A 28,000-nucleotide genomic window follows, 5' to 3' on the forward strand; every position below is an offset into this window, starting at 1 on the left:
TATACCGGACCGTACCCAGGGTACGTTCCGGCAGTACCTCGGGGAACATAGACCCTCTCAGCGCCAGTGGCATCACTCACTGACTCAGTCACTCAGGGCTCAAGGGCCCATGTCCAGTAATAAAAATCATCCTATATCCTATCACCGTTCTGGACATCATCTCTATCCTTGAACCCTCTCAGAGTCAGTGAGTCACACACTGACGAGTCACTATCTCTCAAGCCTTCCTCATCTTTCTTCAAATTGTTGCTTCGTCATTTAAATGTCTGTCTAAGTGTGACATTCTCAGTTACACACCTAAGTGATGTAGACATGTTTGAATTTCATACCTATGGCTATTCTGTTTGACTATATCATCATAACTATATGGCTAGACCCTTGTGTCATTTTGTCACGAATTTTACCAGTAAGTGCACAGTCACTTGGAACGTCTCAATAAAATAAAAAAAGGTTAATAAACACGAAATGTATTTACTACCAAAGTCTCATGTTTCTCTGCTCAATTTCGTCTATTATTGCTGCTAATTGCCCGTAAATGCCGGTCAAATGCTCATCTGCAACACACAAGTACACGCCCTGTGCACAAACAACATGAATAAGAGAATGACTCAATTTTTTTTTATTGAGACGTTTCAAGTGCCTGTGAGTAAGTGGATGTGGCATATTTACTTAGGTACTATTACTATGGATGCTGGTTTGTTTCAGACCGTGCTTAACATAGATGCTGCCTGGGTTCACATTTGCTTGCAAGTTACACACTCACAGACATGCAGTGGTTCTCTAGTCCGATTCCACAAGCCATTGCGGAGTCGAAGCGGCTGAATCTTCCTTTTCTCGTCTACATTTCAGGTAGCTGTACATAGTAAAAAATTAGGTACATATTCTGGGATGTAAGATAGGTTTTAGTGATTTCGACTGAGTGGAAAGATAACTATAGATAAGTAGGTGCTGTAACGATGTGTGTGTGGGAAGAGATGTCTTATTACAGAACTATGCCAGAGTATAGTGGGCATAGGGTGCATGGTTACGTGAGGGGCCAGAATTTTGTGGGAATACTCTTCGAATTAAGTGATTGTCAGATCGATGACGGAGCTTTTCATTTCACATCACTTTCTACTTTTTGTCGGTTGCTTAAACATCTCATTTATGTTGGTAGGAGAAGATGAAGATTCGCAGCACATGCTGGAGACATGGGAATCAGATGAAATACGCAGCATTTGTCAGTCTGACAAGTGTGTCCCAATCAAGATAGCAGCAAACAGGTGCTAATGTAGTTCTTGCATGTGATGTCTTGTCTGTGATTTTGCTGATTTTTTTCTATTGATGTTGGATTGTTGTCCACTATTTCCCCCACAGCATGCCTCCCTCATTAAATTCTCTTCTATTTTCTTACAGCCCAACAAGTGAGCAGTTTGCAGCCATCTGTATCCTTGATTTAGTCATAAGATGTATAAATAATCATATTACTATATAGTTCAAGAGCAAAAATATTAATATTACATTCCATTACTCCAACTGTATTGGTTCAGATTGTGTGGAAATGTTTATCCTTGACATTGTGTTTCTTGTATCAAAGATCCTATCGTGTGTATTCCATCCACATTTGTGATTGGTCAGTCAGGCTTGCCACTAGAGGTCGTTGGGGGCTACCTGCCAGTAGCCGATTTCAGTGAGCGACTTCAAAAAGCATTCAAGGTATATCATGGGGTTGAGCGCTACTGATGCCCCTCTTTTCATGAGCTGTAATGATATTCTGGTCTTGATATGTGTATTTATAATCACAGTGCCAAGAAGAGAAGAAATCGTCCTTAAAAAGTCTATATTTATATCACAATTTGTGATGGTAACATTGCTCTACATGCCTCTGACAGTCAATGCAATATGCAAAACTCCAGAGCATGTACTTCAAAGTACCATGGAATAAGCGAACATTATTCTTCCCAACAAAACATCTATCAAGGAGAGCTAAGAATGCGATTCATGTGTTGTATATCGAACAAAGTAATTCTCTTGCTAGAGGTGAATGTGATAAATGTTATATATATATATATATATATATAATATCTGATATTTGACTCCATTTAACCACTCAAAAAACTACCATCTGTAACAGCTGTTTCAGGGTGAACTGAATCGAACAACCCCGACAGCAGATTTAACACAGCAGCCAGAACAATCAATAGCACAGCCTGGAGATATGGCTGAGCAGCCAGATGATGCAGCATGTCAACAAGGAGCTACCATCGACCAGACAGGTGATACTGAAGGACAGGCAGATGATTCAGCGGAGCAACCAGGGACTGCTGCGGGGACCTCTGGTGAACAGTCCGAGAAGGAGCGACAGGAGAGATTAGAGAGGTAGTGCTGTCATATTGTCACACATGATGTGTTGCATCAATGATCCTGTTAACTCGTTTACCCATTCATTCGTTTATCCATTGAGTTAGTCGGTCAGTCGGTTGGTCAGTCATTCATTTATTCATTCGTTCATCTGTTCAACTTTTGCATTCTTTCACTTGAGTAGTGTGTGTAATTGGCAAGCCTGCATTAAAACTGAATGTCCTTCACCAGTCAGTAATATAACAGGTGCTGAGCTTGATCTATGATATTTGTTAATGCCTGCGCCATGGTTTACTTGCTAGTGTTTGAATAGATTGTGTCGTGTCATTTTTGTGTGTGCTAACAGGGGACTGTGGAAAGGCAAGCCCTCTTGAATGGATAGGTTATTTACGAAGCAGGATGTATAATAAAGGGAACTAATGTCATTCTGCAATTCTGTGCAACTGTCCACAGAGCACAGCAGTTAGTTGAGCAGATTCAAGTCCAGAAACTCCAGAAAGAAAAAGAGGAAGAAAAGCGGAAGGAGATTGAGAGACGTAACGTCGGTAGAGGTGTACAGGTGAGGTTTTGCATAAGCTGGTGTGTACAAGTGATGCGTCATACATGCAGAGTTGTGAAGGTTATGTGTTACATATGCTGGTGTGTGCAGGTGACGTGTCCGATCCAGGGAAGTAAAGGTGATGTGTCACATAGGTACAGGTAAGGTGTCACATAGGTACAGGTGATGTGTCACATAGGTACAGGTAAGGTGTCACATAGGTACAGGTAAGGTGTCACATAGGTACAGGTAAGGTGTCAAACATGTAGAAATATAGCCTTCAGAATAATGTGCACCTTCCTGAGCTGTTGCTTATGTAATTATGTAATGTTTTTTATATGGTGATATAAATATGCTGCTGGTAACAAGTCTTTCTTCTGGTTGTAGCAACTGAGAGCAACGCAGAAAGAGCTGGAAATGAAGAGAGATGCCGAGGAGCGGAAAAAAGACAAACAGGAGGAGCGGGTGGCTCGTGAGCGGATCCGACAACAGATAGCCGAGGACAGGTACTGCTCCCATCACATCGAATAACCAAAACATCCGCCTAATGACGATTTCGTCATTCATCACAGTTTTCGACATTTTATCACCGAGGGATCGCTTGCTCCGTGCACACGAATCCGGGACATGTGTGGGGAGCGCGTGGCGTACACTATACATACATGACGCTGTCAGGAGGCAGGTGTATTCAAGTTGATGCATGTTTACCTTGACAGGGCAGATAAAACTGCAAGGTTTCAGCAGATGGCCCAGGACAGGGAGACAGAGGCACAGGATGCTAAACGCAGGAAGCTGCAGGAGGAGCAAAAGGCCGCAGCAGCACGCAATGCCGCCAGCAGGTAAATAGCCACACCCGTTACACACCTGTGAACATGTATGTACAGGTGGGATTTCATACTGTGTGCTGTTACAATTCCATGCTGATACATATCTAATGTAACTATTTATAACTATGCACACGTGTAATATCGTGATGTTTACACATGCACGGTTTTACTATCATCGTGTCCCCCTGTACACACATACAGACACAGATATGTAGCATGCAGGGTTATTAAAGCTAACTGCTTGTCTTACGATGCAGTAACTCTGCCAGGCTGCAGTTCCGGTTGCCAGATGGAGGTTACCTGACACACACGTTTGCTGCTGGAGACAGGTTTCAGGAGGCAGTTGACTACGTTAGACAGGTATGTGATTGCATGCACACGCACACACACACGCGCACACGCACGCACGCACGCACGCACGCACTCACGTGCACACACACACACACACGCGCGTGTACACACACGCACATGCACGCACACATACACACGCACGCACACACGCACATGCACGCACACATACACGCACGCACGCACGCACACACACATCACATTAGCTGTTGAGCACTTCTTCCCAAACTTGCGTTTTACTCCTGTTTGCATTTGCAGGAGGTTGGAAACAAGTATGGCAAGTACGTCTTGAAGATGAGTTTCCCCAAGCGAGATTTCCAGCCAAGCGACTATTCCCAGACGATGAGAGACCTGGAGTTAGCCCCCTCTGCAGTCCTGTTGCTGGTACCTGTGAGTGCACTCAATGTTCGTTAATTACGGCATGTTTTAATCAGTCTGTTGAATACTTTTACGAGACGTAGCTAGACGTTGTGACTGGCTGCTGATCATGTCAGGAGCGAAATAAAAACGTATGCAAAAACAATTTGTTTTTATTCACTGCTGCTGATACCAAGAGCGCATTAAGTATGCAAGTATTAAGTATTAAGCATACTTAATACGCTCTTGATCATGTGTATATAGATCACCCATGATGGCTGAATGCAATTCTGTCACGTCTTTAGGGTGCACAGAGGAACGTGTTGCCAGCGAGGGCCACTGGTGATGGAAGTTTCTTCTGGATGGTGCTTGCTCCTTTCTTTGCAATCTTCAACTTCATGCGAAGGCTGGTGTTCGGGGACTCCCCTCCACCGACGCCACCTAGTGACACCATTCCAGCAGGCAGAGTAAATGTCCCAACAGATAGGTAAGTAGAATAAGAGAAGGTGAAATAACAGTCTTAGGGAAAATGAGTTTCATTCAATGCATTCGCGTCGTCAATGAAAGGAACTGCGTTATTCGTGTTTGACCAGATTGCACTTTGTTTTTCAGTGATCGTAGGAGGGTGCCAACCTCTGCTTACAGCACCTACAGGGAGGGTAACTTGACAAGGTTACGTAACGTGGAGGGCGATGATGATGACGGCAGCACCTGGAATGGCAACTCCACGCAGCAGCTGTGAGGCCGTTATGGACGCGTGAGGTGAAGTGATGCGTACTGACTAGCTCTCCCATGCTGCACTGGTTTTGCAGAGAGACCGTGAGGGATGAATGCAACAAGAGATGAAATGTGGATCCCGATTGAATCATACTCTCGTGCTTCTCAGTAGCTTGTTGCATCCGCTCCAGGTGGCTAAGTCGAACGGCCGTGTCTAGTACAATGACGAGTGTACACTATCGTAACCACTGCTGTGTTGATAGACAGAGATGTAGAGGGCAGCACCTGCGGTCTGTACGTTATTGGTAGCATGGTCAGTCACTGGTGGCAGTGTCATGTTATCCTGACCTCCGTGAGAAAACTGGCAGAGGCAATCAAGTTCAGGTCGCATGCAGTGTGAGCAGTGGCGATTTCTGTGCGATTTCTTTCGTGACATTATATTTTCTATTTGTATTTCAGTCTTCATCGTGCCATTAAACGAACGGCGTAATATTGTAATATGTGTGAAAGGCTGTGTGTAGTATTTCTTAATGCTATAACACGGGTTGAGTATGAATTTTACGGTTGCTTCCTTTTATGTCACTGGAAACTGCATGCACAGATTAATAAACAACCATGTACTGCTTGCTAGACGAGACAATTTAACTGTATCAGTCTTTTCATATACTGTGTAAAAACACAACACGAGCAAACAAACAAATCAACGAGCATAAGTCATCTGTACTAGTAAATAAACTGTAATTTTATTACAGCAATAATTTCCATAATAATTACCAGCAAAAACTTGTACTAGAAATATTAAAATTTGAAACTTGTAATGCGGTCACACACCGTTACACGACCACCACTATCCCACGCCTTCTTTCCACTCCCAGTGTCCAAAAATATACGTCTGCCTGCGATTAACACGCGGATGTGTAGTCATGGCGACGGACACGGGGAGTCTGCCCCAACTGTCACGGCACTGCCTGGAGTGCGGGTTCGTCCCCGGGCCCCACACCACGTAGGCACACATTCGCGTGTGCACCTCGATGTGCCACCTGCCTGCTGTCGGCGCCAGTTCGTATGCCGACACTAACGTGGGAATCGTTGCAGTAGTGGCGCCACCTGAGCGCAGATCACAGCAGCCCTCCTCGCTGCAATGTGCACACCACCTTTACACACCCTGTGGAAGATCGCCCGACAAACCGCCAGCAGTCTCACCACTTTGACATTGACCTTGTGAGACGAATTTAACGAGGCAGAGTCGCCGACGGCAAACCTGCTGGGAGATTTCGCGGACGATCTTTCTCAATACACCCAACGGTATCTATAGATAAAATTAAATTCTGATATGTATGTAAACCTACCATCAACATGAAACTCTACCACCGGTATTCGACAAAATAATATCAATGGAGATCTGGTAACCCTTTTCCTCTACTCTCTCGTAACCACGGTAACCATGCGCTGAGATTCGAACACGTATCAAACTCAATTATTCAAATGGAATTTCGCACTGTGCGTGTTTTGGCTGATGCTTAGCGCGCGGTCACGCCGGTTCTCAATCAACCTGTCCACAAGTCAACTGCCCCGCGCGACTCCTGCGCCTCCTGGAACGCCAGGAGCCGAGTCGGGTTGGACAGCGCTCATACCTCATGGGGCCAACATGTTGGTTTGCGACAAACCTGTGCGTAACACTGAGAAATGCATAGAAAAAGGACATTATTAAAACCCTGTAGATCAACGTCGCTAGATGCAGATATATCGTATGCCCTACAAAAATAACACGGAATGCTCTTAATGCGGGTCGCCCCCGTAGCGACGACCCAAACACTTCAGTTGAATTGGTTTGCAATACTTTCTTACTGGCAGCGTCTTGAAGGCCACCAAATTGAAGCGCCACCCATATATGTTTCCAGTGAACTAACAGGTGTTTTGTTTGTGAAAACTTTGCACAAGTCTGAGGTTAATACAGCAATTTGAGCCCAAGATATATAGCAGTGTGGCGAGGTAAAAACAGGATACAATATTAAAACCTTTTATCTAATTTTCCTGCACAGTAAAAATCCACATATATACACAAGAGTGCTTGATGTACAGTTGTGTCTTGGTCAGTGATCATCAACTCAAAACAATTACAATGGTTAATTTACATGAAATTCTGCAGAAATCTAGCAAACACTGATCTCAAACAAAGCCCGGAATGTGTAGGCCGCCTGCCATGACACACCGTCTTTCAAGTGTGCAGTCAAGTTACTAGTTCTTCACCCATTCACTAGGTGGCCAATAGGATTGTGATATAGATGCAGATATAAATAGTTATTATCTACATCTACGGTTGGTACAGTAGGATTGTAGCATAGATGTAACGACAAGCACTACTATCAACGATCTGACACTGATCTTTATGTAAAAACTGGATAGCAAGTTCTCCTATTACTGCACCATAGCAGACGAGCTCACTTGTCAGCCATATTGGTCGGCCAAGAATCAGTTTATTAGTAATGTGCACTGGAACAATGTGCACTGGAACAATGTCCAACGTTCTCACTGCCAATTCCTACCAAGAACTAGACTTTTTGGGGCGGCCAACATAGCGTACAAGTGACATCACACATCCCTCACAATGTCTTATCCAGTTTTTATATATAGACCAGTCTGTTCTGATAAGAAATTCATTTACAACACTTACAAATGTGGCACACCGTATGAAGAGTCAGAACGGCAAACATGAGTGAATACACATACACACTGTCTAGTTATCTATCAAATTTTACAACAAACGTATTAAATAAATTTCATATTGTTTACTGCGAGAACGATTTTTCAAAGGTGGTATTGTAGCTCACAGGGGGTGTGGTTAATCCAATCACAGAGCACAGGAAACGCACACGGACACACTACCTGCATCCATATACATCTATTGCAAATTCAAAAGAAAAAAGATATCATACAAACACTAAATAAATAAACAGGTCCTCTCACTGAACGCAACAAGGAGAACCCAACAACTGCAAACGGCCACGAAATATTGCCTGTCTAAATTAATCGCATTCCCTACAATTCCATTAGACGAACCCCCACAGTAGGTGTGCAATCAGGCACGACAGATCCCCGATGTGTAATTCAACGTATATAAACAAATAACAGACTTAGCATAATAACAACTAATAACTTATATAACCCTAAACCATGAAAACACAAGTCACAAGCTGGCACTAGCAGCTGAAGCTTGCAACTTTACACTGTGCGTTTCAGCTATATGACAACGATTGCACAAACAACTGTTTAATCGATCCTTGCCATCAGCGGCCAACAAGGGATACCACCCAAATACCCCGTCACGACAGCGCAGCAGCGCCAAATCCACGTTCTACCTTCAAAATGTTCCAAGCTTGACACGACACGAGGAAGAACCCTTCGTTCTGTGGCGCCACCTATACTCTATCACAACTGCTGTTCTCGTCACAGGTGGCGCCACGGTTATCACATGTCTTCCTTGTATCCACAGCCATCGACAAACACACTCGGCAAGCGAGTCATCACCAGACAGCGCACCTCGCAGTGGCCACGAAGGGTGCACACACCACGTATGAGCTACCACTGCTAAGTGTGTATACACAGACTGGAGCCACTGAGAAGTTATCATGGTCAACCATTAGCAGATCCAATCCAATCGCCAATAGGACATAATTTATAAGGAAATGGTCAACCGAACTTGCTGCTGAGGTGTGCCGCTCCATGGCCCATCACACTGCTCACCGATTCCTTCATAACACACATAGTTGATTAGAACAGATAGTTATATTAAATAGGTCACGGAAAACTATGAACATGCTCTGAAACTAGGCCGACTGAACTCTCGAATAGCTGACTATTATGAACGTACCATTAAGACGGCGCAAACTGATCATGGCAGCGTTCCAGCCCTGGAGGGGTCGCACATCCCTGAGAGGGGGTGGGGATCCTCGCATGACAACCCGACGTACCCCCGGGCCCTCTGCGACCCAGTCACACATGCATAGGGCGGAGCGGGTACATGAACCTGAAGCAGCGGGATTCCCCCTGCAACAGTCCAGTTTGCCACGCCTTTTCTCGCGTAAGTGACTTCAAGATAAAACTAATCTACATTCCATGTTCAGTAAAAATGCTAAACGGCAGCGTAAAAACTAGCACAACGCGGGCTTGCGTTGCCTAATGACCAATTTTAGTCTCTATCTACCATCCACGACAACAGCCACAATGGTAAACGGGAAAAACCTAAGAATTATAATATAATGTACATCCACACAGAGTATTATCTCAATACAAAATCCCATGAAACCTCGTGACTGCGAATCTAAATATTTATGCAGTTCATCGTCATCCCACGTTGTGTTCGTTGCACTCTGGTCAATCATGTCATACCGTGGTAACCGGGGCCTACAATACAATTGGCGTAATACAACGTGCACAGGCCACACCAGGCCTGCGAGTGTTTCTCGCTCTGACACACGTCATACCGTGTTCTACAAATCTCCTCATCCTGATTATTGTTATCATTATTATTATGATCACACTATGGACGCCGACGGCTAGATGCAAAGTGCAATAAATAATCGCCTTACTAAGGTAATGACTAACACTAACTGCGAGTAAGTAACCACCGAACATAGGTCGCAGCATAATAGACCACGGAAACATAGGCCGAGCAATACAGGCCACAGCACCCAGGCGGTGGAACACGCTTAATAGGTAGCTACAGAACGCAGCAGGTAGTGGTTAACCGCATGACACTAGAAAATGGTTAACCACGCAACACAAATTTTGGCCGCCAGGAAAACGTCTAACTACGGGTTAACAGCACATTAGTAGAACAAAAATCGACTGAGTTTTTGCATCAATGAAAACGAATATAGGCCTGAGATATCAAGTCTTGATGTGCTACAGTGATACACTGTTTACGTTTAGTCTCATAAACTTGCTAAGTGTTACGAGACGTAAGTAGTAGGCAATGGCTGTAGGTCGCGTGAAAGCGACCGTCTGTCCTAGGTGCTGGTCATTTGAGAGCCTCAGTCCATCTAACGACCTGTCATGTGGGACATCAGTCCATCGTACGACCAACAACCGCGTAGTGTGATTCCACACAATGACGATCCACCGTGAGACTGTCATCACCGGGCAACCGTGGTCGATCTGATTAGAAATAACAGTCCAAATGTGTCCAGCGTGAGACGAAAGATGTATGAGCATAGGGGCATGGATGGGAGAAGGCAGGGGCCGGTGCTACATGGACCTTGAAAGAACATGGGGATGCAATATGAGATGTGATATGCGACACTTGCGTAGACACCTAAACGGGAAATGAAAGGAGCAATGCGACTAGTTTGGACATGGGGGGTTGGAGATGAGAGGAATTTTGATAACTGGAACTATACGAGGCTCATTGCCCACACGCGACAAAACAACCTGACCGACGGCTAGAATTATGGTCTAAATTCAATCTGGATTTCGCTGACCCAATCAGTGACGACGGATCGATGTACAAAATTACAAAATACCATGCATTAGTGCCTAGCAAGGACGTGAGCCTTACATGCACACAGCAAAATGCCTGCGCAACAAGGAGAGTGCTCCCATATACCTGTACAGTAAGGCTGGCACCTCGATCCTATACCTGTACAGTAAGGACAGTGCCCTCTATACCTGTACAGTAAGGACAGTATCTCCTATACCTGTACAGTAAGGACAGTACCCCCTATACCTGTACAGTAAGGACAGTATCTCCTATACCTGCACAGCAAGGCTGGCACCTCCTACACCTGCACAGAAAGGCTGGCACCTCCTATACCTGCACAGAAAGGACAGCACCCCCTCTACATGCACAGCAAGGACAGTGCCCTGCTACAACTATGGCAAGAAATCTGCACTAGATACTTTACAAAAATAGCAATGCAGTAGACGTGATCTGAGCGAAGTCTAAAGCGCTACGATTGACATTGGCACAAATATGACAGCCTGGAAATATCGTGTCTATACTCACGTGGCAGGAAAGGCCCTGCCTAACCCACGTAGCAAACACCCTGCACCCACCCCCATAGGAAACACCCCGTCCTGCCAATGTAGCGAATACCCAGCCCCGCCTATGTAGCGAATACCCAGCCCCACCCGATAAGCACATATTCTGTCCAACCACGTAGGAGAACACAGCACACTCTAGCTTAGCACACTCGCATCAATATATTGCTTAGCCACTGAGACCAGGCTCTATAAACTACAGCTCCCCATAACGTCTTAATCACGAACTATGAGTTTAATAATTCATTAATATCTAGGATTTAGCACACTTAAATATAACAGCTCGCTTGTGGGGCAGTGGCGCTAAGCCACCCTGCTGGCTAGCTGCCTGCTCCCTCAGCAGCCCAAACATATGTCTACTACAATCCATGAATGCATATACAATGAGATAAATGCTACAACCCTCCAACTACGATACAATTAAGCAAACTTCAAACATCCACTAGGAGTCCTGTGTCGATGCAGGCCAAACATTGATTGTGCATGATGCACTCAAAATACAAAGCCACGGAACGTGCAAAAAAAATTAATGCATTTTAAATAGTTAGATCACATCGTAGTATGAATTTTTTTACAACCGTCAATAAATACAGTGATAATGAACAACCATAACATAAACGACTACTTGCGCCTTCAAAGCTGCAGATCAGAAGCGAGGGATGCTGTGCTGCGGCAGCTTCCTCGTCTCACCGTGTCTCATCGGATAATAAAGCTCGGTAACTAGCAACCAGTATCTACCCCAGCCACGCTCCTCAACGATAGTGGTAGCTGGGAAGCTAGCAGGGCAAGGTAGGCGTGGCATGAGTGAGGCCAGACATCACACACTCTGGTGGAAGGGCCGGCAGTGCATGCAGACTGCAGAATGCAGAAACCATCATCAATCATTCTCCACCATCCGGGATCAACGATTTAGCACGACTGGCCGGCCAGCCAACCCTCACCTCACCACAGCCGTCTTACCATGCAGAATTAAAACTATAGGCCATTTTGCATATAAACTCTTCCTACAAACAATGGCACCAGTGTGAAATATATAAAGAACGTCTTGCACGAACGACATCCTGGCAACCCAACGTTTAACGGGCACCTGTAACTATAAACTCGTAAGACACTTACTCACTACAACGACACAGCTGGCCACCATACATCGCGACAGCCGCCGCCGCCGCGTTCAAACCCAATCAAATTAGGCCATACGTTCGAGATTGCTTGTTAAACAGAAATACACTGTTTCATCATTATGCACAATGCGCAAGCACTGTGACTAACATTCGCTAGCACGAGGAAATATTGTGACTGTCACAGTTTGATGACAAGACAGATGCGCACGTGCAGTAGCCACGTGATCACAAGCTGCGTCACAACTCCAGCCACCTCTACATCCATTATGTCAGTCTCTACTCAATTGCGCATTCTCGTAGAACCAGTAAACATTAAATAATTTACTATAAATATCACACTAAGTACCTTAACCATTAAATTAAAGAATGATAAACAGTCTCGGTGCCTTTACTCTAGGCGTGGTCTGTCAAGTCTTCATCATTACAACATCAAAATCGTTAACGAATGTCTACCTGCATAATGCCTCAGCAGCAACACAACACCTTTAATGGCAAATGCCGTTGAGGTCGCCACCGACCAAGCACTACCACTAATTAACAACAAACACTGTGGAATGTGACATGTATTAAAGTTCTTTTTAAAAGAATGACTAACCGGTAATCCGTGGAGATCTGTGTCAGAACTAACACTTGCTCTTCATCCTCCTACTCCTCTGCCGCTTTCTCCTACAATGAATGCTCGTGCACTCACTGAAGCATGAGCAGCCAGTGGACAATAGAACTACGATGCAACTCCCCTGAACACATTGCTCGGACTTGTGTTGATATCATGCCAAATCATGCGCGTGTGGCAGTGCGATACAGCACACCAGATCATCATAGGAGATATGATGGCTTCGTTATGCATAGCATCACACGCCACGCCGCGCAACAACAGACACGACGTCAACTAGAAAATTTACACCCACTGTTTTTGCAATGTCAGACAGCATGGTCTCTGCTTCTACGTGCAGCCAAACACGGAAACAACGCTCCACATCTGCAATTATGTACAACAAACATACAAATCCTCTACTACAAAAGCCATAGAAAACTCCCATCAATCCTCCAAGCCGTTCGGCCATAACTGTCACCCTGAGATCACTTGCGCAAAATAAGAGGAGTGCATTTGTTCGTCCACCAGTCGATCCGTCCATCCCACAACAATAAACCTGTGCAGCAATGCAACCTCTATAACCATCATTCTCTTCTGCTAATCACCATACTTCATTGACGCTGCGTATCCAGCCCCTCACGTTAAATTTTACGGTAAAATGACATCCTCTATGGCACCATGTACAGTTATGAACGCTGACTATGTGTGAAACAGTAGGCAAGCGTTGCTGATGTTTCCAAGCAGTCACACACCATGTCAGTGCCCATCACCGTACCACCACGGTTCACATGGTTTTGACACAGTCATGGCCTCAACCAGATCTATCTTGTGAATGCTATTAAGGCTATCTTTCACCTGGGGGCAAAGTCAGACTCAGCAAAGTGTCAGCAAGAGGTTGCAAAGCTGCCTCTCCCTTGATTATGCATGCTGTAGCCAATAGGGAGATGATTATTGGTGCAGAATGCGTATAAACAATTACTAAAGGAAACTGTGCAATAACACTGTGTTAACATAACTGTGTTATCTTGTCTCCCTATGCAATGAAACTAATCTAAATATAGCCTGAGTTTTTTCTCAACCGGGTCTCAAACGTAGAATTATTGAAATAACGTTAAATCTGAATGTCACACATAAACACGCACGCACGCACGCACGCACGCACGCACGCACGCACGCACGCACGCACGCACGTACACACATACAGACCACGCACGAACACAAACACAAACATGCTGGCAGAACTTTACGCCATGCCACAAAAAGCCCACCAGGTCATTACAATGTAGCGCACTAGGCTCGCGTGGCGGCGGGGGCCACGATGCTTCCCTCCTTGCCATCGGACAGCGCAGACGACTCCTCACACTCCTTGAGCACCTCAGCGAATAGTTCCCCGGTCTGCAGCTTGGCGGCGCCGTCCGTGTCGAGAGAGATGCGCGCCTCGGCGACGGGATCGTAGTGGATGGTGGAGAGCAGGGCGCTCCACATGGCCGTGCGCGCACGCCTACACTTCACAGTCAGCTCTCTGATCGCAGCAGCTAGAGCCAGCACATCTGTAACGACGGAAACAACATGAAGACCTCCGATTAACAATGCTACGCGGCCGCAGACGTCGCGCGCGATTGTGAACACAACGTTAACTGCGATTTATTGCAGATTTAATTATTATTAAGAACAATGAATTTCAACCGTAGGGGTGCGCGACCGACAATGACGTCTCTCACCTTTGTCTTGCTGGTTGCTGGGCTGGCCACCGTTGCGGTGCCTATTCTGCGCGTTGGTAATCTCGTCCTTGCGCCGCGCCTCGACGTTCCTGATGCCTTCCATCCAGTCGGCCATGCTGCTGTGAATATTCGGATGCAGCGGAGAGTTGCGCAGCTTCTCCATGCGAGCGGCGAGAGTGACGACCTGCAGGGATTCACAACGCTTGTCAGTACACAGCTGCACTACGCTACACTACGCTACACTACGCTACACTACGCTACACTAATGCTCACACTAACGCACAGCAAGCAGAGTTCTCCCTACAAACCAAGTACAACTCTACAGATCATGTACACAGTGTGTCCTATGCTCACACCACAGTAAGTAGTAAGTAGTAGTTGTACAAGTGTCGAACCGTACAGCGGTCTTCCTACGAATTGCAGAGTGTAAACCAGTATCACTCTCACACAGTAAAGACCTGTCCCTCTCACAGAAGGGGCATGTACAGCCACCACGGTCTTCACACTCGCGGTCAGTGTGTAGCTACGGTGGCTGTGTTACGCGCCGCGGTGAACTGTAGGTGTCGCTGCTTACCCGGGCATGTTCTCTCAGACTGTCGACAATGAGACGGTCGACGCGCGAAGGGTTAGCAGACAGCCGCGGAATCACAGTGTTGTTGGCGCTCGAGATCTTCTTGCCAGGGTTTCTTCTGGCCAGCTCAGCCTCCGTCTGCACAGAATACACCAACAGTGACTAAACTATGCCATCCTCACTGCTTCCTCACTCAGGGGAAACATAACCTAGCACACTTAAACTGCAATCACCTTTGTACATTTCAACAATGGAGCAGAGTGGAACTACAGATGTAGTGATCGTAATCTTAACAATAACAACAATCCTGACCTTCTTCCGCTCTTTCTCCAGATTTTTGAACTGGTCATAGCACTCTTCCAGTCGGATGTGCAGTTCGTTTGAGGGGCCACTGCGTCTACAAGATAGAAACACGCATATGCACACATTAACACTGCAAATATAAGATCAACCCAACGCAACTAATGCCAACATGGCAGAGTTGTACACAACAGGATACCAATGCATTAAAATTCCCAGTGTTTTGTAATATCAAACGAGACTCAATCAGTTGTGAAGTGTGTTTGCGTGCTATCGCCTCTCGTCGCAGACTACTACTACAAACATTGTTTACGACTTACCTCGGCGGTCTCATGCCGAAGAACGGAGTATGGGGCATTCCGAAGAAATGAGGGATTTGCATGTGGGGAGGGAACTCGTAGAACATGTCACCAGATCCAAAGCCCTGCTGCAGTCGTGGGTGGTGGCTGTGATGCTGCCCATGGTGCAGGTAGGGCTCAAACGAGTACATGTCGCAGATGCCGCTGTCTGGGCTGTAGTTGCTTCCCTGCAAAACACCACACGCGATGTTACCGGACGGTCGATGATGCAGCCAGAGCGACAACTAAACATCTACATTGCATGAAACAATAATTTACACTATTCATCTGACTACGGCCACTGTTGATTCACAATTGTCACTTTGTGTACCAGACTAGCATCTTTCTTATATTAAACGATTAACTATTCATCTGAGTAGAATCGCACTGTTGCTGTTGATTCACAGTTATCCCTTAGTATATCAGACTAGCATCTTTCTTATATTAAACGACTGCGCAATCATGAGAGCATCGCTGTATAGCAATGAGCTCAGCGAGGTTGAAGAGCACGACTCCGCATGAGATCGGATCTGGTTAGATACTTACGCTCGGGGACAGCTGCTGTAGGTGGGAAGGGGCGAGATGTGCCGGGAGCTTGCCTGCGGAGGCATGCAGGTACTGCTGCTGGGATGCTAACATCTGCTGTGACAGCTGACTGGGCAGTCCCATGTCTCTCTGTCGCACACTCCTGCCTGCTGGGGACAGACCAGCTGCAAACAACAACCAGCACATAAATACCAACACCAATAACAGCAGTAACCACCACAACAGCTGTGTTCCGAACCAAAGGGTGGCACTCAAACACTATTTGTAACCTCTGCGGTTTAGTGTACCATCACTCACACACCTGAGTAAAACAATTCGACAGTAACGGTCACATCTGGCTGAATTAAAAGAATTAACAACGAGGAGAACAGACACAACTTGCTCATCAGTGCGTCGATTAACGAACACATACCTTCATCAATGTGCGGGTTGTGTATGCCATCGCCGGCAGCGTAGTGTTGCTCCTGCATGTACGCGGTGCGGTCAGCGCTGCCTGCCGTGCTCCTGGCGGCCAGCTGCTGCGTGCGGGCAGCGATCGCCCGCGGCAACCGACTCCCGTTGCTGAAGCCACCCCCTGCCATGCCTGGAGATTCATTTCTGTAGCAACAACGAGCCGATCTTACTCACAATACAACAATCAACAGTAGTGCAATAAGCAGCAGCTGCACAGTCATTCAAGTAAGCTATATAAGTATATTTGCTATATGTACGCCAGAGCCAGAGACAAAAATGACTACGACCAAGGCTGCTTGCAAACTTACTTGATGCTATTTTGGATAGCATTCAGGAAGCCACTGCCCTGACTCTGCATGATGCGCAGTAACTGCTGCTGCTGCTGCTGCTGCTGCAGCCCACTCAGTGCTGCCCCCTGCTGCGGCTGCTGCAAACCATTCCTGAGCACGTCGTTCTGAGATACAGGCGTGCTCGGTCGGGATGATGTACCATAGTTGCCATTGGTTACAACCCGGACGGGCTGCAGCAGGTTGCTACGGTAACCGGCAGTGTTCTCCGATACGCACTCGTCTGCCCAGTGCTGTGCTCGACGCTGAGCCTCCTGCTGCGCCCTCTGTTGGTGACTTGAGTAACCATTAGCACAGTATGGTTTGGTCATGTCGCGCGCAGCCTTTGCCTGATCCAGGTGATCCCCAATGGCCTGCAGATTGTTGTTGCCATAGTAACCTCCGCCGTTACTCAGCGACATGTTATTTATACCCTGTGAAAATGGTTGATTAGCAACAACAGATTAAGCAGTGATAATAATTCTGCGTAATTCTTGCTTCAGATTTCAGGCTGGCAGCTTCCTTCACGAATGCTCTCACCTTCTTTAAAACACACGTTAACTAGCTATTGCAGAGAAATCATGTATTTTCATGACGCCATGCTAAGTTTACACAGTAGAGACTCAATAGTATAAATGATAGGCAATAGCTCAATGCATTAATTCTTGTGTTTACACATCTCTTTCCTACCTGGCGTAAAGTTTCATTATCGATGTCCTTCTGCCAGCTGTCAATGTATTTGAACTTCTCTTTCTGCAAGGGAAAATCATAGCACCGCCAGTCAGCAAGGATTCTTAGCTCTATTAATGTTGCACTATTTTATATGTCCAAAGCACATTTATTTCTATCTTTGCCTCTGTCTCCCCATTTTCTACCTTAAGTTTTATCAGCTAAACATTGTCTTACTCTTTTAATCGGCAGTCTTTATTAAATTGAATCGCAAGGCATGCTGTTACCTGTTCATTAAATACATCGGATAGGGTGTAATTTTGCTCCAGGCTGCCATAGCCGAGTGAGCTGGTGTCAAATTTGTCGAAGCTTTTTGTAGATCCACTGGATGCGGGCGGGGTGCCATCGACACCTGCCGACCATGCACCTCTGTAGTTTGGAGAACTGTAGAAACACACACATAAACAATGATTTACCTAGCTCCTTGCCTTCTGCCTTGACTATAATGACTATAACTACTTCAGAAGTATATATGTCCGTCATTACAGTACTTCACGATGTGAGAAAAACAATACAAAGACACAATTTCCACTACAAAGACAGCCAGCTTTGCATAAGTGACTGATAGCACGTTTACTTACCCGTCAAAGGAGAATACATCCGAGCTCGAACGTGAAGATGGTGTCTCCAGGCTGTCAGATATATTACTCTTCCCGTAAGTCTCCTCCTCTATCAGCTTTGTGACCATGTCATGCTCATCCAGTGTGTAACCTGCATTGTTTAAATGCTTAAATTAACTCTTCGATAGTGAGATACACCTCACTACTCACCAACATAAATACCAATTCACATTACCTCTCAAGGGGAACATTAGTCTAGAATTTGAAAGTACATAATGATACTTGTTCTATAAAAAAGAACATACCCACATTGAAAGCCAATAATAATCGGCATTTTTTAAACAGTAAAACAATGTTTAGGTGTTAGTAAAAATTTACTCTCAATTTAACTGAAAATATGCATTAAACCTAATATTTTTCATTGAATAGCACCACTATATATTTGCATAACAAACCCATCACCCGAATTACATTTATTCAAATCAAAGACAGTGGTGGTAATAAAATCAAGGGCTGAAACAAAAACAAGAAACAATGTCTGCAATTCCTCACCACTACTAAACTCCGACATTGTATCCGCGTCATTGAATCCACAGCCAGCGTGAGATTGTGTCACTCCGCGCGAGGGATTCATCTGTGGTGACACTGATGCTCTACTATTAGACCAGAGGGAGTAGCAATCTGCACCGTGGCTATCCCCATCACGACTGACCTGAGAGTGAGTAATAACATGGAAACTCTTACCACACGGCACTATAGAAAATCGCAGCGAATCATACACGACAGCTTATTCCTCAGCATCATAGTCAGTTAGCCACGTCACAAGCGGTTGGGATAGCATAATAATTAATATGACATGCTCAGTACATGGGAATATTAAAGTGGATCCACACATCTCTCACATGCTCATTATATTTATACTAGACATCTCTTCATCATATTCCAGTCTGACCATACGGTGTGAATATCACCTCAGAAAACTGGCAAACCTGCATAGTCATCATGACTGTACCATCCTACACATAGTCATGACTGTACCATCCTACACATAGTCATGACTGTACCATCTTACAGTTACACATAGTCATGACTGTACCATCCTACACATAGTCATGACTGTACCATCCTACACATAGTCATGACTGTACCATCCTACACATAGTCATGACTGTACCATCCTACAAAGCATCCTCATCTCTCATCCCCAGCTGTTTAGCTGTTGCTAGGCAACCACCCACACCAATAGCTCTGGGACAAATTGGCAACTTACTCCGATAAGAAAGCTCACGATAATAGGCATGCACATAATCAGGAGTTAATAATGACAAATAATAGTGAAAATAATAGTTTGTCATTATTAACTCCTGACATAATGTATACAAGGACAGAGCTGTAGGTAAGAACATATGAATACAAGCATAAACATAACCATAAGAACTTGAATCTAAACAAGCACAAACCTAAGAATCTGTATGTAGACTAGCATACGCTTTTAGATAAGAACATGTACATAGATCACTACATACTCGTACATGTATCAGATCTGCAAGATAAGAACTGTATATCGTCAAAAACGTTAAATTGCATGTCGATTAGAGCTAAAAAATGCTGTTATTAAATTCACTCATACAAACCCAATACAACCCAATACAACCCAAACCCAAAGGGATAGAGACCGAAATAGGTTCAAGGATAGAGAACATGGGTCCCAATAAAACCAATGTCATTTACATCAATATAAATATAATAGGTTAGGGTTATGGTTAGGGTTAGGGTTAGGGTTAGGATTAGGGTTAGGATTAGGGTTAGGGTTAGAATTAGGGTTAGGGTTAGGCACATTGGTTTTATTGGGACCCATGTTCTCTATCCTTGGGCCCAGAAATACATAGCAAAAGTTTGAAATTTACCTCCTGTATCCTTTCAGGATCCATATGAAATAACATAGTTGCCAACTCCATTTCTGCAGTTGCTGGCCAATGGCCAAATTACACCATGTGATTGCCACCTCTCTGCTACACACACATCAGAAGTAGTGGCTACTGCTTACTTACACCACCTCTTTGTCACACACCCATCCAAGCACTGTCTACTGCTTAATCCCATATGACTAACTCTGTGAGCACTGATCAGCTTCCAATGTTCCTTTAGCAACAAGTGTACATGCAGCGCTGGCTCGGATGGGTAGGGTATAAATATTGCATAGTCACATGGGCTGCAAGTATGGTGCAGCTGGCCCTACAATGCACTGCGCTCAGCGCCTACGCTAACAGTACCACTCAGTCTTCAGCGCACATTCTATGTTTACATCCTGTGAACATTACGCAACACTGTAGCCAAGCTGTCTTGAAACGCTACTCACCGCTCGACCGCACACCACAAACTGCTGATGCACGATAAGCGGAGAGCCACACGGCCGCCGTTACATGCACACCGGACTGTCAAGGCCGGTACAGGTCAATGCGTCGCGCGAAAAAGAGAGAAAGAAGAGAGCGAGTGTGTGTACAATCTGCACTCAACAGCTGAGCAGGGATCGATGCTGGATGCACTGACTGTGAACTCAGACTGGCGCAGCACGTGTACATGACTCACGCAGCACACCAGGCTCATCTAACCGACACGGGGTTGGCACATTTACAGATCGTGTTGCGATTGCGCTAGCGTCAAATAAAGACACACGAACGACACGTATGTCGTATGAGAAAAACTACATCGTGTCAACAACAACATTACCATGTTAGCAAGTACATGCATGCGCGCGGGCGTGTGTGTGTGCATGCATGAGTGCGTACATGGGTGAACATAGGTACCTGGCCATATGAGTCCAGTGTACTGAAACCATTCATCTTGTTCTGCTTGTGCTCATGGAGGGGGGCCATCACAGACCGGCTGAGCGATGAGCTTCCGTTGGCAGGGTACGGTTTTCGTGCAAGCCCAACATTCGGCGAAATCTGTCAACAGTAAATCAGAGCCATGCTTATCATTCGTACACGATCACATTGATTACATTTATTACATAACAATAGCATAAACGCATGCATCGTTTTGTTCACACTCATGCAATTTATGATGAGTTGATGGTTGTGTCGACTACTGCGTATACAGTTGCTGATTATTGTCAACCCACCTGCTACTGAAACATCGAGGCTAATAGCAATGCAAATACGTGTCATATGCACTGTACAAGCCACAAATTATGTTTCAATATTTTCCACGGGTTTTCAGTGTGTGTAATTTACCGGCTTTTGTGGGATCACAAACCTGTTTCCAGCTGAGCCATTTGTTCTACGGGTCGATAACACAACCGGCAGAGAGAACAGCCGCGAAACTGTGCCATGTGAAATCACTGCGCAGCAACGAGCGCTACGCCACCATAGACGCTGGCTAGTGTGACAATGATTTGAAAACCGCTATCACGATTACACCACGCTTATGCAAGCTCAAATTACTTATTCCTTCACTAAATTGTTTAAGGTATTAATTACACTAACACAGTCAATAGATTTAACCAACGATTTATATTATATAACAGATACCAGCAGCATTTGGGGGAGCTCTGAATTTACACAAGTTTTATCACGGGTACACTCCTACGTGAATGAAACCAGACTTTGTAAACGCGTCTGGGTAAAAAGTAAAAAAATGTATACAATGACAATACACAATCGGAACACAATGGATGATAAATAAAATACAAGACTATGTTATACAAATCGTCAAAGTCAATAAATGTCGATGGAAATACACAATGAAAATGTGAAAAGACTAGTGATTGTATTTGTTATGGATCACCTTGACTTTACGATGTCCATGCGTTAATATACTAATATGGGTATATACAGTCCTATAGACCGAAGGCCCGATAGACCGAAGGCCCGATAGACTGCAGGTTTATTCGAATACGCAGTGGCTACACGTCCGGAATCGGTCGCTTAGCCTCCAGGCTACGCATCCGGACATCCACTGATGCCGTATTCGAACGTGAATATGCCACACATTTACCGAATAAATCATATGATGCCAATATAAACCATATATATATGCTCTAACCCTAACCCTAACCCTTTGCAATATTCGGTCTATCGGACCTTCGGTCTATAGGGCTGCCCCCACTAATATGTATATATATATATATATATATATATTAGTATATTAATATATGAAGGCCCGTGTTGTATATATCATACTGTCAGGATTTTGACGTACAGAGTTATATATTCTACGTACGATTTTATTTTTAACAAATACATCTACGGTTATCACAAGATAAGGAACCAGCAGCTGCTGATACGGTCTTTCTCTATCAGTCGTGTGAATAACCCAATCTACAAATATTTGATCTTACAAGTTACAGTCAGCACTCTAGAGAGTCACCTTCACGTAACGATAGTCCGAGTATGACTAGAAACTCCCGCAAGCTCCACCCACACAGCAAATCTCTCACAGAGATGTTACGCACTTCAGTAATCACGACGGGCAAGATTTATCCGAAGATACATGGCTAGGCAACAACATACATGTAGCGCTGCTGGCTGCTTACTAGAAGTCTTGATGCGTATCTCACAAAGCGTGTCTGGGAGCAGTGTCAGTTCGCAAAGTTCAGCGCGCATCCTGGACAGGTTTGTGAAAGTGAATGAACTCGCTAGGTATATTGCACCCCGCACACTTGCAATGCTCGTACAATGACACTGGCCAGTCTACGCCATTAACGGCAGGTATTGAGACGGCGTGTTACGTAATATAAACGCACAAGCGAACGGAGACGCATATATAGTCATATAGGATAGGTACCTATATAGGACTCGATTATTAACACCAGGTATAATCACTGTACATACGATCGCACGTGTAATGTACATGTACTCATAGGCATAACGATTACATAAATGTGTGATGTGCATACATGCATCAGCATGGATAGTACCAAGAGCGTAAATAAAGAAGGCGTAACCTTCTTTATACGCTCTTGATAGTACATACACATCATGCACGCAATCACATGAAGTGTGCATTTATGCACAGTCTCACACGTGTGTGATAACCATGCATGTAATCAGGAATGATGTAATCAGGAGTGATGTAATCACCTGAGTTCATGTAAAGAGATAAAACTAGACAGATATATGTTAAAATAAACTCACCTACGATGCATGTATCAAAGTACAAATAATTTCTAATTTATGCAAAAAAAACTGCAAATACAATTTCACAGTTACATGTAATTAGCAAAAATGTATAAACATTCATAATTAATTATAAATGTATAATCATACATTTATGTATATTTAGCTCATCAAAGCACACATCTACTTGTACGTACACAACTACACATGCACACGTACGACTACCATATATATGCATTTCCACAGGTACATACATGTACTCAGCAATTTGCAAGCGTCGTCAAATGCCTATTGCCGAGATCACATGCGTAGTTGCATCATGTACATGTATGCACGAAATCACGTACGTAGCGGAATCATGTGTATGCATCCCCTAAATCATACATGTAGTGACATCACGTACACTTATTTGCTAAATCACATTGTTGCATCATGTACACTGGCACGAAGGGTTGTTGTCATATCAGGTACTACATATATATGTACCCGAGGTAGTTTTAGGTTGTTTAGTATTATGTTTATATTTTTATATGAGGTATGTTTAGGGTTAGGGTTAGGGTTAGAGTTAGAGTTAGAATTAGGGTTAGGGTACACTTCTGTAAGTACAAGTCTGGTACAGGTACACTTTGTGTATACATATATGTACCTCGGGTACATATATGTAGTACCTGATACGACAACGACCCCTTCAGCTGTACACTGTGCAAGAATAATACAATGTAGGCCTACTCAGAGCTCTTCGCCCACAAACGTCTAGACACTGACACGGTGACGCCAACCCACCCACCAACCTGCACGCACGCACGCACACACACAAGCACACACAAAGACATAGATGACACAGGCTTCACGTTATTACCTAGTTTGTGTTGGTTCCTCTGAATTGAAGACTATGCCTCTCTACCACACATATGGCATGGATGATTCTAGGTGAAAATGCTAAAATTAGTCCGTGGTAGCTCCACGCTACAGGCATGCATGAAAAGTGTAGCAGTAGCACTGCACAGCATTGACAAGACCCTCTGTTGTTATTAACTGCCCCAGTCCTTGAATCGAGGCATTCACCCTCACCCAAGGTTCTACGCACTCAGCCAGGCACATGTACTGGATAGACTTGCACTCATCCATAAAGGCATACATGCAAACAGGTCCGACTAACTGCCCTCTCTGTTGGCACAGATCAGCGAACTCAAATTAGCCATGGCAATGTTGGCAGACGTGTCAGCCACCACAGAGCGATCACTTCGCCTGCACAACAGGTTTCTGAATGTTAGTACGGGTGAATATCCTGCTATTCACCTCTGCACTCCTGTCACGCTCACGGCCACAGTATGCGCGCACGTGTACCCACGACGTGTATTACACGTGTCGCTACTAATTTCAATCTAGTCAAATTCACAATAGAAAGGTTAAGCTCACCCATATGTTATATAGCGTACATGGCATGCAATAGAGATTCCCATCTAAACACACTATATGAAATGCGGAACCTTCAGAACATTGCTGATGTTCTAATACAGAAATGTCGGAAATGTAGTCTAAGCAGTATCCAACAATGTTACATGTAATTAATTCTTAATCATTTCCTACGCCACAGTTATCTGTGAACAGCTTCAAAATTTCTCTCTACATCACTGTGAGTGATGAGACGGTTCTAACTTCTATGCACAATTTCTGACACAGTAGCGAACCCTTGCAAATCTCTCGGGATGCCTCTGCATGGAGTTACAAAATTCTTCCCTGACTGTGATGATGAGCAATAACAATCAATACATATAAGCAGGAGTGTATAGTATAGACTATAATACAATCTATATTATACACTCCTGATATAAGTACATATATTTTATCATACAAACCGTTGACTAGTGACCACGTTAAGTCGTTAATAGGATACTAGGTGTTAGTATTAGTATTAATTTTAACTGTGTGAATAAACCTTGTTGCCAATTCCCAGTCAGTCATGCAACAAAAGTTCATTTGTTTTCACATTTCACCTTCAATACTCCTACCATGCACTTCCTATACTGGCATTGTGCAAAGGGTTTTTAGTAGCTGCCACTCAAATAGTAAGGATTTTGTACATAAATTATGTATACAAATAATAACGATAATAACAACAGTTTTAAGCCCATTCACTTGAAGATATGCTACATTTTTTTTGAATTACTGTAAAAATTTGATTAGAAAAACATCAGTAAAAACCTAGGAATGCATGAATCAACTGCTGGAGATTCGTATGTTGCGAGGAGTGCTACCATGTAAACAAACACAGTCAGTCTCGCCATAGTTCTAATATAATATTAGATTATACTGGTGCTCCCTGTACATGTTCCAAAAAATTCAATCTATACTTCATCAAAATTTACATCCTCATGACTTATAGGATTTAACAGTATTTTCCAATTGACTATACATATCACAAATATATCACCAGAACCATCATAAAGCACTTACAGGGTTTCTTATACATAAGAGGCACAGTGGCGCACCGCCGTTGTGAAAATGCTCCTGTATTTATTTACCCGCCGTTGTCAAAATAGTGTCAACCCCCAAAAAAATAGATCACCACGTGCTTCTGGCATATTTAGATTGCCATGTGCATTTACTGAGTCATGTGGTGCGGAGTCTACACTTTTCCTACAGCCTACGGCACACTTTATACTTATCCTTGAATCCATCATGCGTGTTTTTTCCCAAACCACCCCAAAGACCATAATTAGTCATTACTTCCTTTGTCTCATTTTCCCTCAAAAGAAACCCTGACTTAGCGTGTTTACACAATACACACGCTAGACCGAATAGTTCTGTCCCATATAACCTTTTATATATTTTGGTGAGGGTTATTGGGACAGAACGGGGTTCATTGAAATTTCGTGAGATCGCATGCAAAATGCATGCGCTGCGAATGTGGCCCGTACGCCGCTATTGGCGCGAACAAAACCCTACCGTTTCCTTCTACATGGCTTTACCTTGCTACTGATATGTGTATACATTCACTTTAATCGTTATTCACTTCTTAAAAGATTGTTTTTCAGAAACCCGCTTCATTCCACTTTCGTAAATCACATTCGCCATTTACAAACAATCAGAGCGAGTCTATCGATCAGCCCTCCTGCAGCGCCACAGATACAAGCGAGAACCAGGCTATTGTAAGACTTGCTCTGATTGGTATGATTGTTTGGAAATGGCGAATGTGATTTACGAAGTGGAATGAAGTGGGTTTCTGAAAAACAATCTTTTAAGAAGTGTATAACGATTGAAGAGAATGTATACACATCAGTAGCAAGGTAAAGCCATGTAGAAGGGAACGGTAGGGGTTTTTTCGCGCCAATAGCGGCGTACGGGCCGCATTCGCAGCGCATGCATTTTGCATGCGATATCTCACGAAAATTTCAATAAACCCCGTTCTGTCCCAATAACCCTCACCAAAATATAAAAAAGGTTATATGGAACAGAATTATTTGGTCTATACACACACATGAATGCACATAAGTACACACACAATTCAACTTTACCAGACAAGAAATATATCAGTAAAACTGCATTGAGAGACATGTCATCCTGGTCATCAATCCTTAGACACGAGAACAAGATCATTCTGGTTTACTGCCGTGATGGTGACTATGATGCATGACGTGGTTATCACTATGAACGTATCAGAGTTGTCTTCCTACTGCTGAGATGATGTGAAATAAATTTTGATTAAGCACCAACCTCCCGAGATTATTCTTCATAATCAAAGGGCCTTTACCAAAGATGGAGAGCGCCTAACGTTGATTATATTGACGTAACTATACACTATGGATGACAGAAGAAAAACGTTCATTTTACTATAAGGGAGTTCCAGAATCAGGTCACAGAAACAAAATTCCTACATTAGACATTTGAATGAACTAGAAGTAGAATAGCTTCAGATTATGAAAAAAATTAGGACAGAATTTATTGCCAATATTGGTCCAATTGGTTTGATGTCAGGTTGTGTATTGACGTTCGTCTCCTAACCTGGTAGGATTATATGCCATATTCTATGGATATGAACCTCTATTAATGTACTCCTGACATTAGTATTATTAACATATCTATACTAAAGTACTATTTATATAAATATTAGTATTAATTATAATTATTAATTATAATTATGATCAGCGATTACCTGGCGCGGCTGGCGGTAAGTGCAGTTTAGGTGGTCGACGTTTTCACGCTCAGCTTGTTTGAGATTCTGTTTAAAATTGTCAACCTTCTGATATCCTCTGGATGCATCTAGTGCCATCGAATACCCCATTGCTACATCTACACAACTTACATATGGAATCAATCCGTGAAAATTTACAACCAGAAATTTTAGAAAATTTTACGTCAGTCGTCTGCTGGCGCGCGAAGTCATTCGAAACGTCATCCGCATTGTTACTAGTTCCTATCCTCTATACCATGAAAAGAGGAGTCCCAATATT

The 28,000-nt window shown here is 44.0% G+C and overlaps 2 protein-coding genes across 10 annotated transcripts in view; one reads left to right on the top strand and one right to left on the bottom strand.

Annotated features, from left to right (window-relative positions):
• Positions 1-5,767, top strand: part of LOC106808631 (UBX domain-containing protein 4-like) — a 6,544-nt gene extending 777 nt beyond the window's left edge. For all 6 annotated transcript variants that reach the window (XM_014811432.1, XM_014811428.1, XM_014811427.1 and 3 more), the window contains exons 2-13: positions 706-849; positions 1,157-1,262; positions 1,396-1,424; positions 1,577-1,695; positions 2,114-2,358; positions 2,794-2,899; positions 3,266-3,384; positions 3,595-3,717; positions 3,963-4,065; positions 4,312-4,443; positions 4,716-4,897; positions 5,023-5,767. In XM_014811432.1, coding sequence (XP_014666918.1) covers positions 768-849; positions 1,157-1,262; positions 1,396-1,424; positions 1,577-1,695; positions 2,114-2,358; positions 2,794-2,899; positions 3,266-3,384; positions 3,595-3,717; positions 3,963-4,065; positions 4,312-4,443; positions 4,716-4,897; positions 5,023-5,152 — 1,476 coding nt within the window. In that variant the 5' untranslated portion in view covers positions 706-767 and the 3' untranslated portion in view covers positions 5,153-5,767. The remainder of the gene's footprint in view (positions 1-705; positions 850-1,156; positions 1,263-1,395; positions 1,425-1,576; positions 1,696-2,113; positions 2,359-2,793; positions 2,900-3,265; positions 3,385-3,594; positions 3,718-3,962; positions 4,066-4,311; positions 4,444-4,715; positions 4,898-5,022) is intronic.
• A 74-nt stretch (positions 5,768-5,841) lies between these two features.
• LOC106808630 lies at positions 5,842-27,935 on the bottom strand. 4 transcript variants are annotated; one of them, XM_014811422.1, is made up of 14 exons: positions 27,703-27,935; positions 21,234-21,374; positions 18,979-19,138; positions 18,448-18,577; positions 18,094-18,250; positions 17,828-17,890; positions 17,120-17,571; positions 16,771-16,955; positions 16,359-16,522; positions 15,795-16,000; positions 15,487-15,571; positions 15,178-15,312; positions 14,604-14,787; positions 5,842-14,432 (listed from the first exon to the last, which is right to left on the bottom strand). In XM_014811422.1, exons 1-14 carry the CDS (start codon positions 27,829-27,831, stop codon positions 14,173-14,175), a joined length of 2,451 nt encoding a protein of 816 aa, XP_014666908.1. In that variant the 5' UTR covers positions 27,832-27,935; the 3' UTR covers positions 5,842-14,172. The 4 variants fall into 4 exon arrangements, with proteins under 4 accessions (XP_014666908.1, XP_014666910.1, XP_014666911.1 ...); XM_014811424.1 differs by lacking the exon at positions 27,703-27,935 and adding an exon at positions 24,406-24,755; XM_014811425.1 differs by lacking the exon at positions 27,703-27,935 and adding an exon at positions 22,776-23,074.
• Between the last annotated feature and the right edge of the window lie 65 nt (positions 27,936-28,000).

The sequence above is a fragment of the Priapulus caudatus genome, unplaced genomic scaffold, assembly GCF_000485595.1.
Source record: "Priapulus caudatus unplaced genomic scaffold, Priapulus_caudatus-5.0.1 Scaffold291, whole genome shotgun sequence".
Taxonomy (NCBI): Eukaryota; Metazoa; Priapulida; class Priapulimorpha; order Priapulimorphida; family Priapulidae; genus Priapulus; species Priapulus caudatus.

Excerpts from the sequence above, each read along its gene's own strand:
- LOC106808630 (XM_014811422.1), bottom strand. The coding sequence starts at position 27,831 with ATGGGGTATTCGATGGCACTAGATGCATCCAGAGGATATCAGAAGGTT. Across the intron at positions 18,578-18,978 it reads AATGTCGGAGTTTAGTAGTG|GTTACACACTGGATGAGCAT; the intron begins GTGAGGAATTGC and ends TAAACAATGCAG. Across the intron at positions 16,001-16,358 it reads TACAGCAGCTGTCCCCGAGC|GGAAGCAACTACAGCCCAGA; the intron begins GTAAGTATCTAA and ends GGTGTTTTGCAG.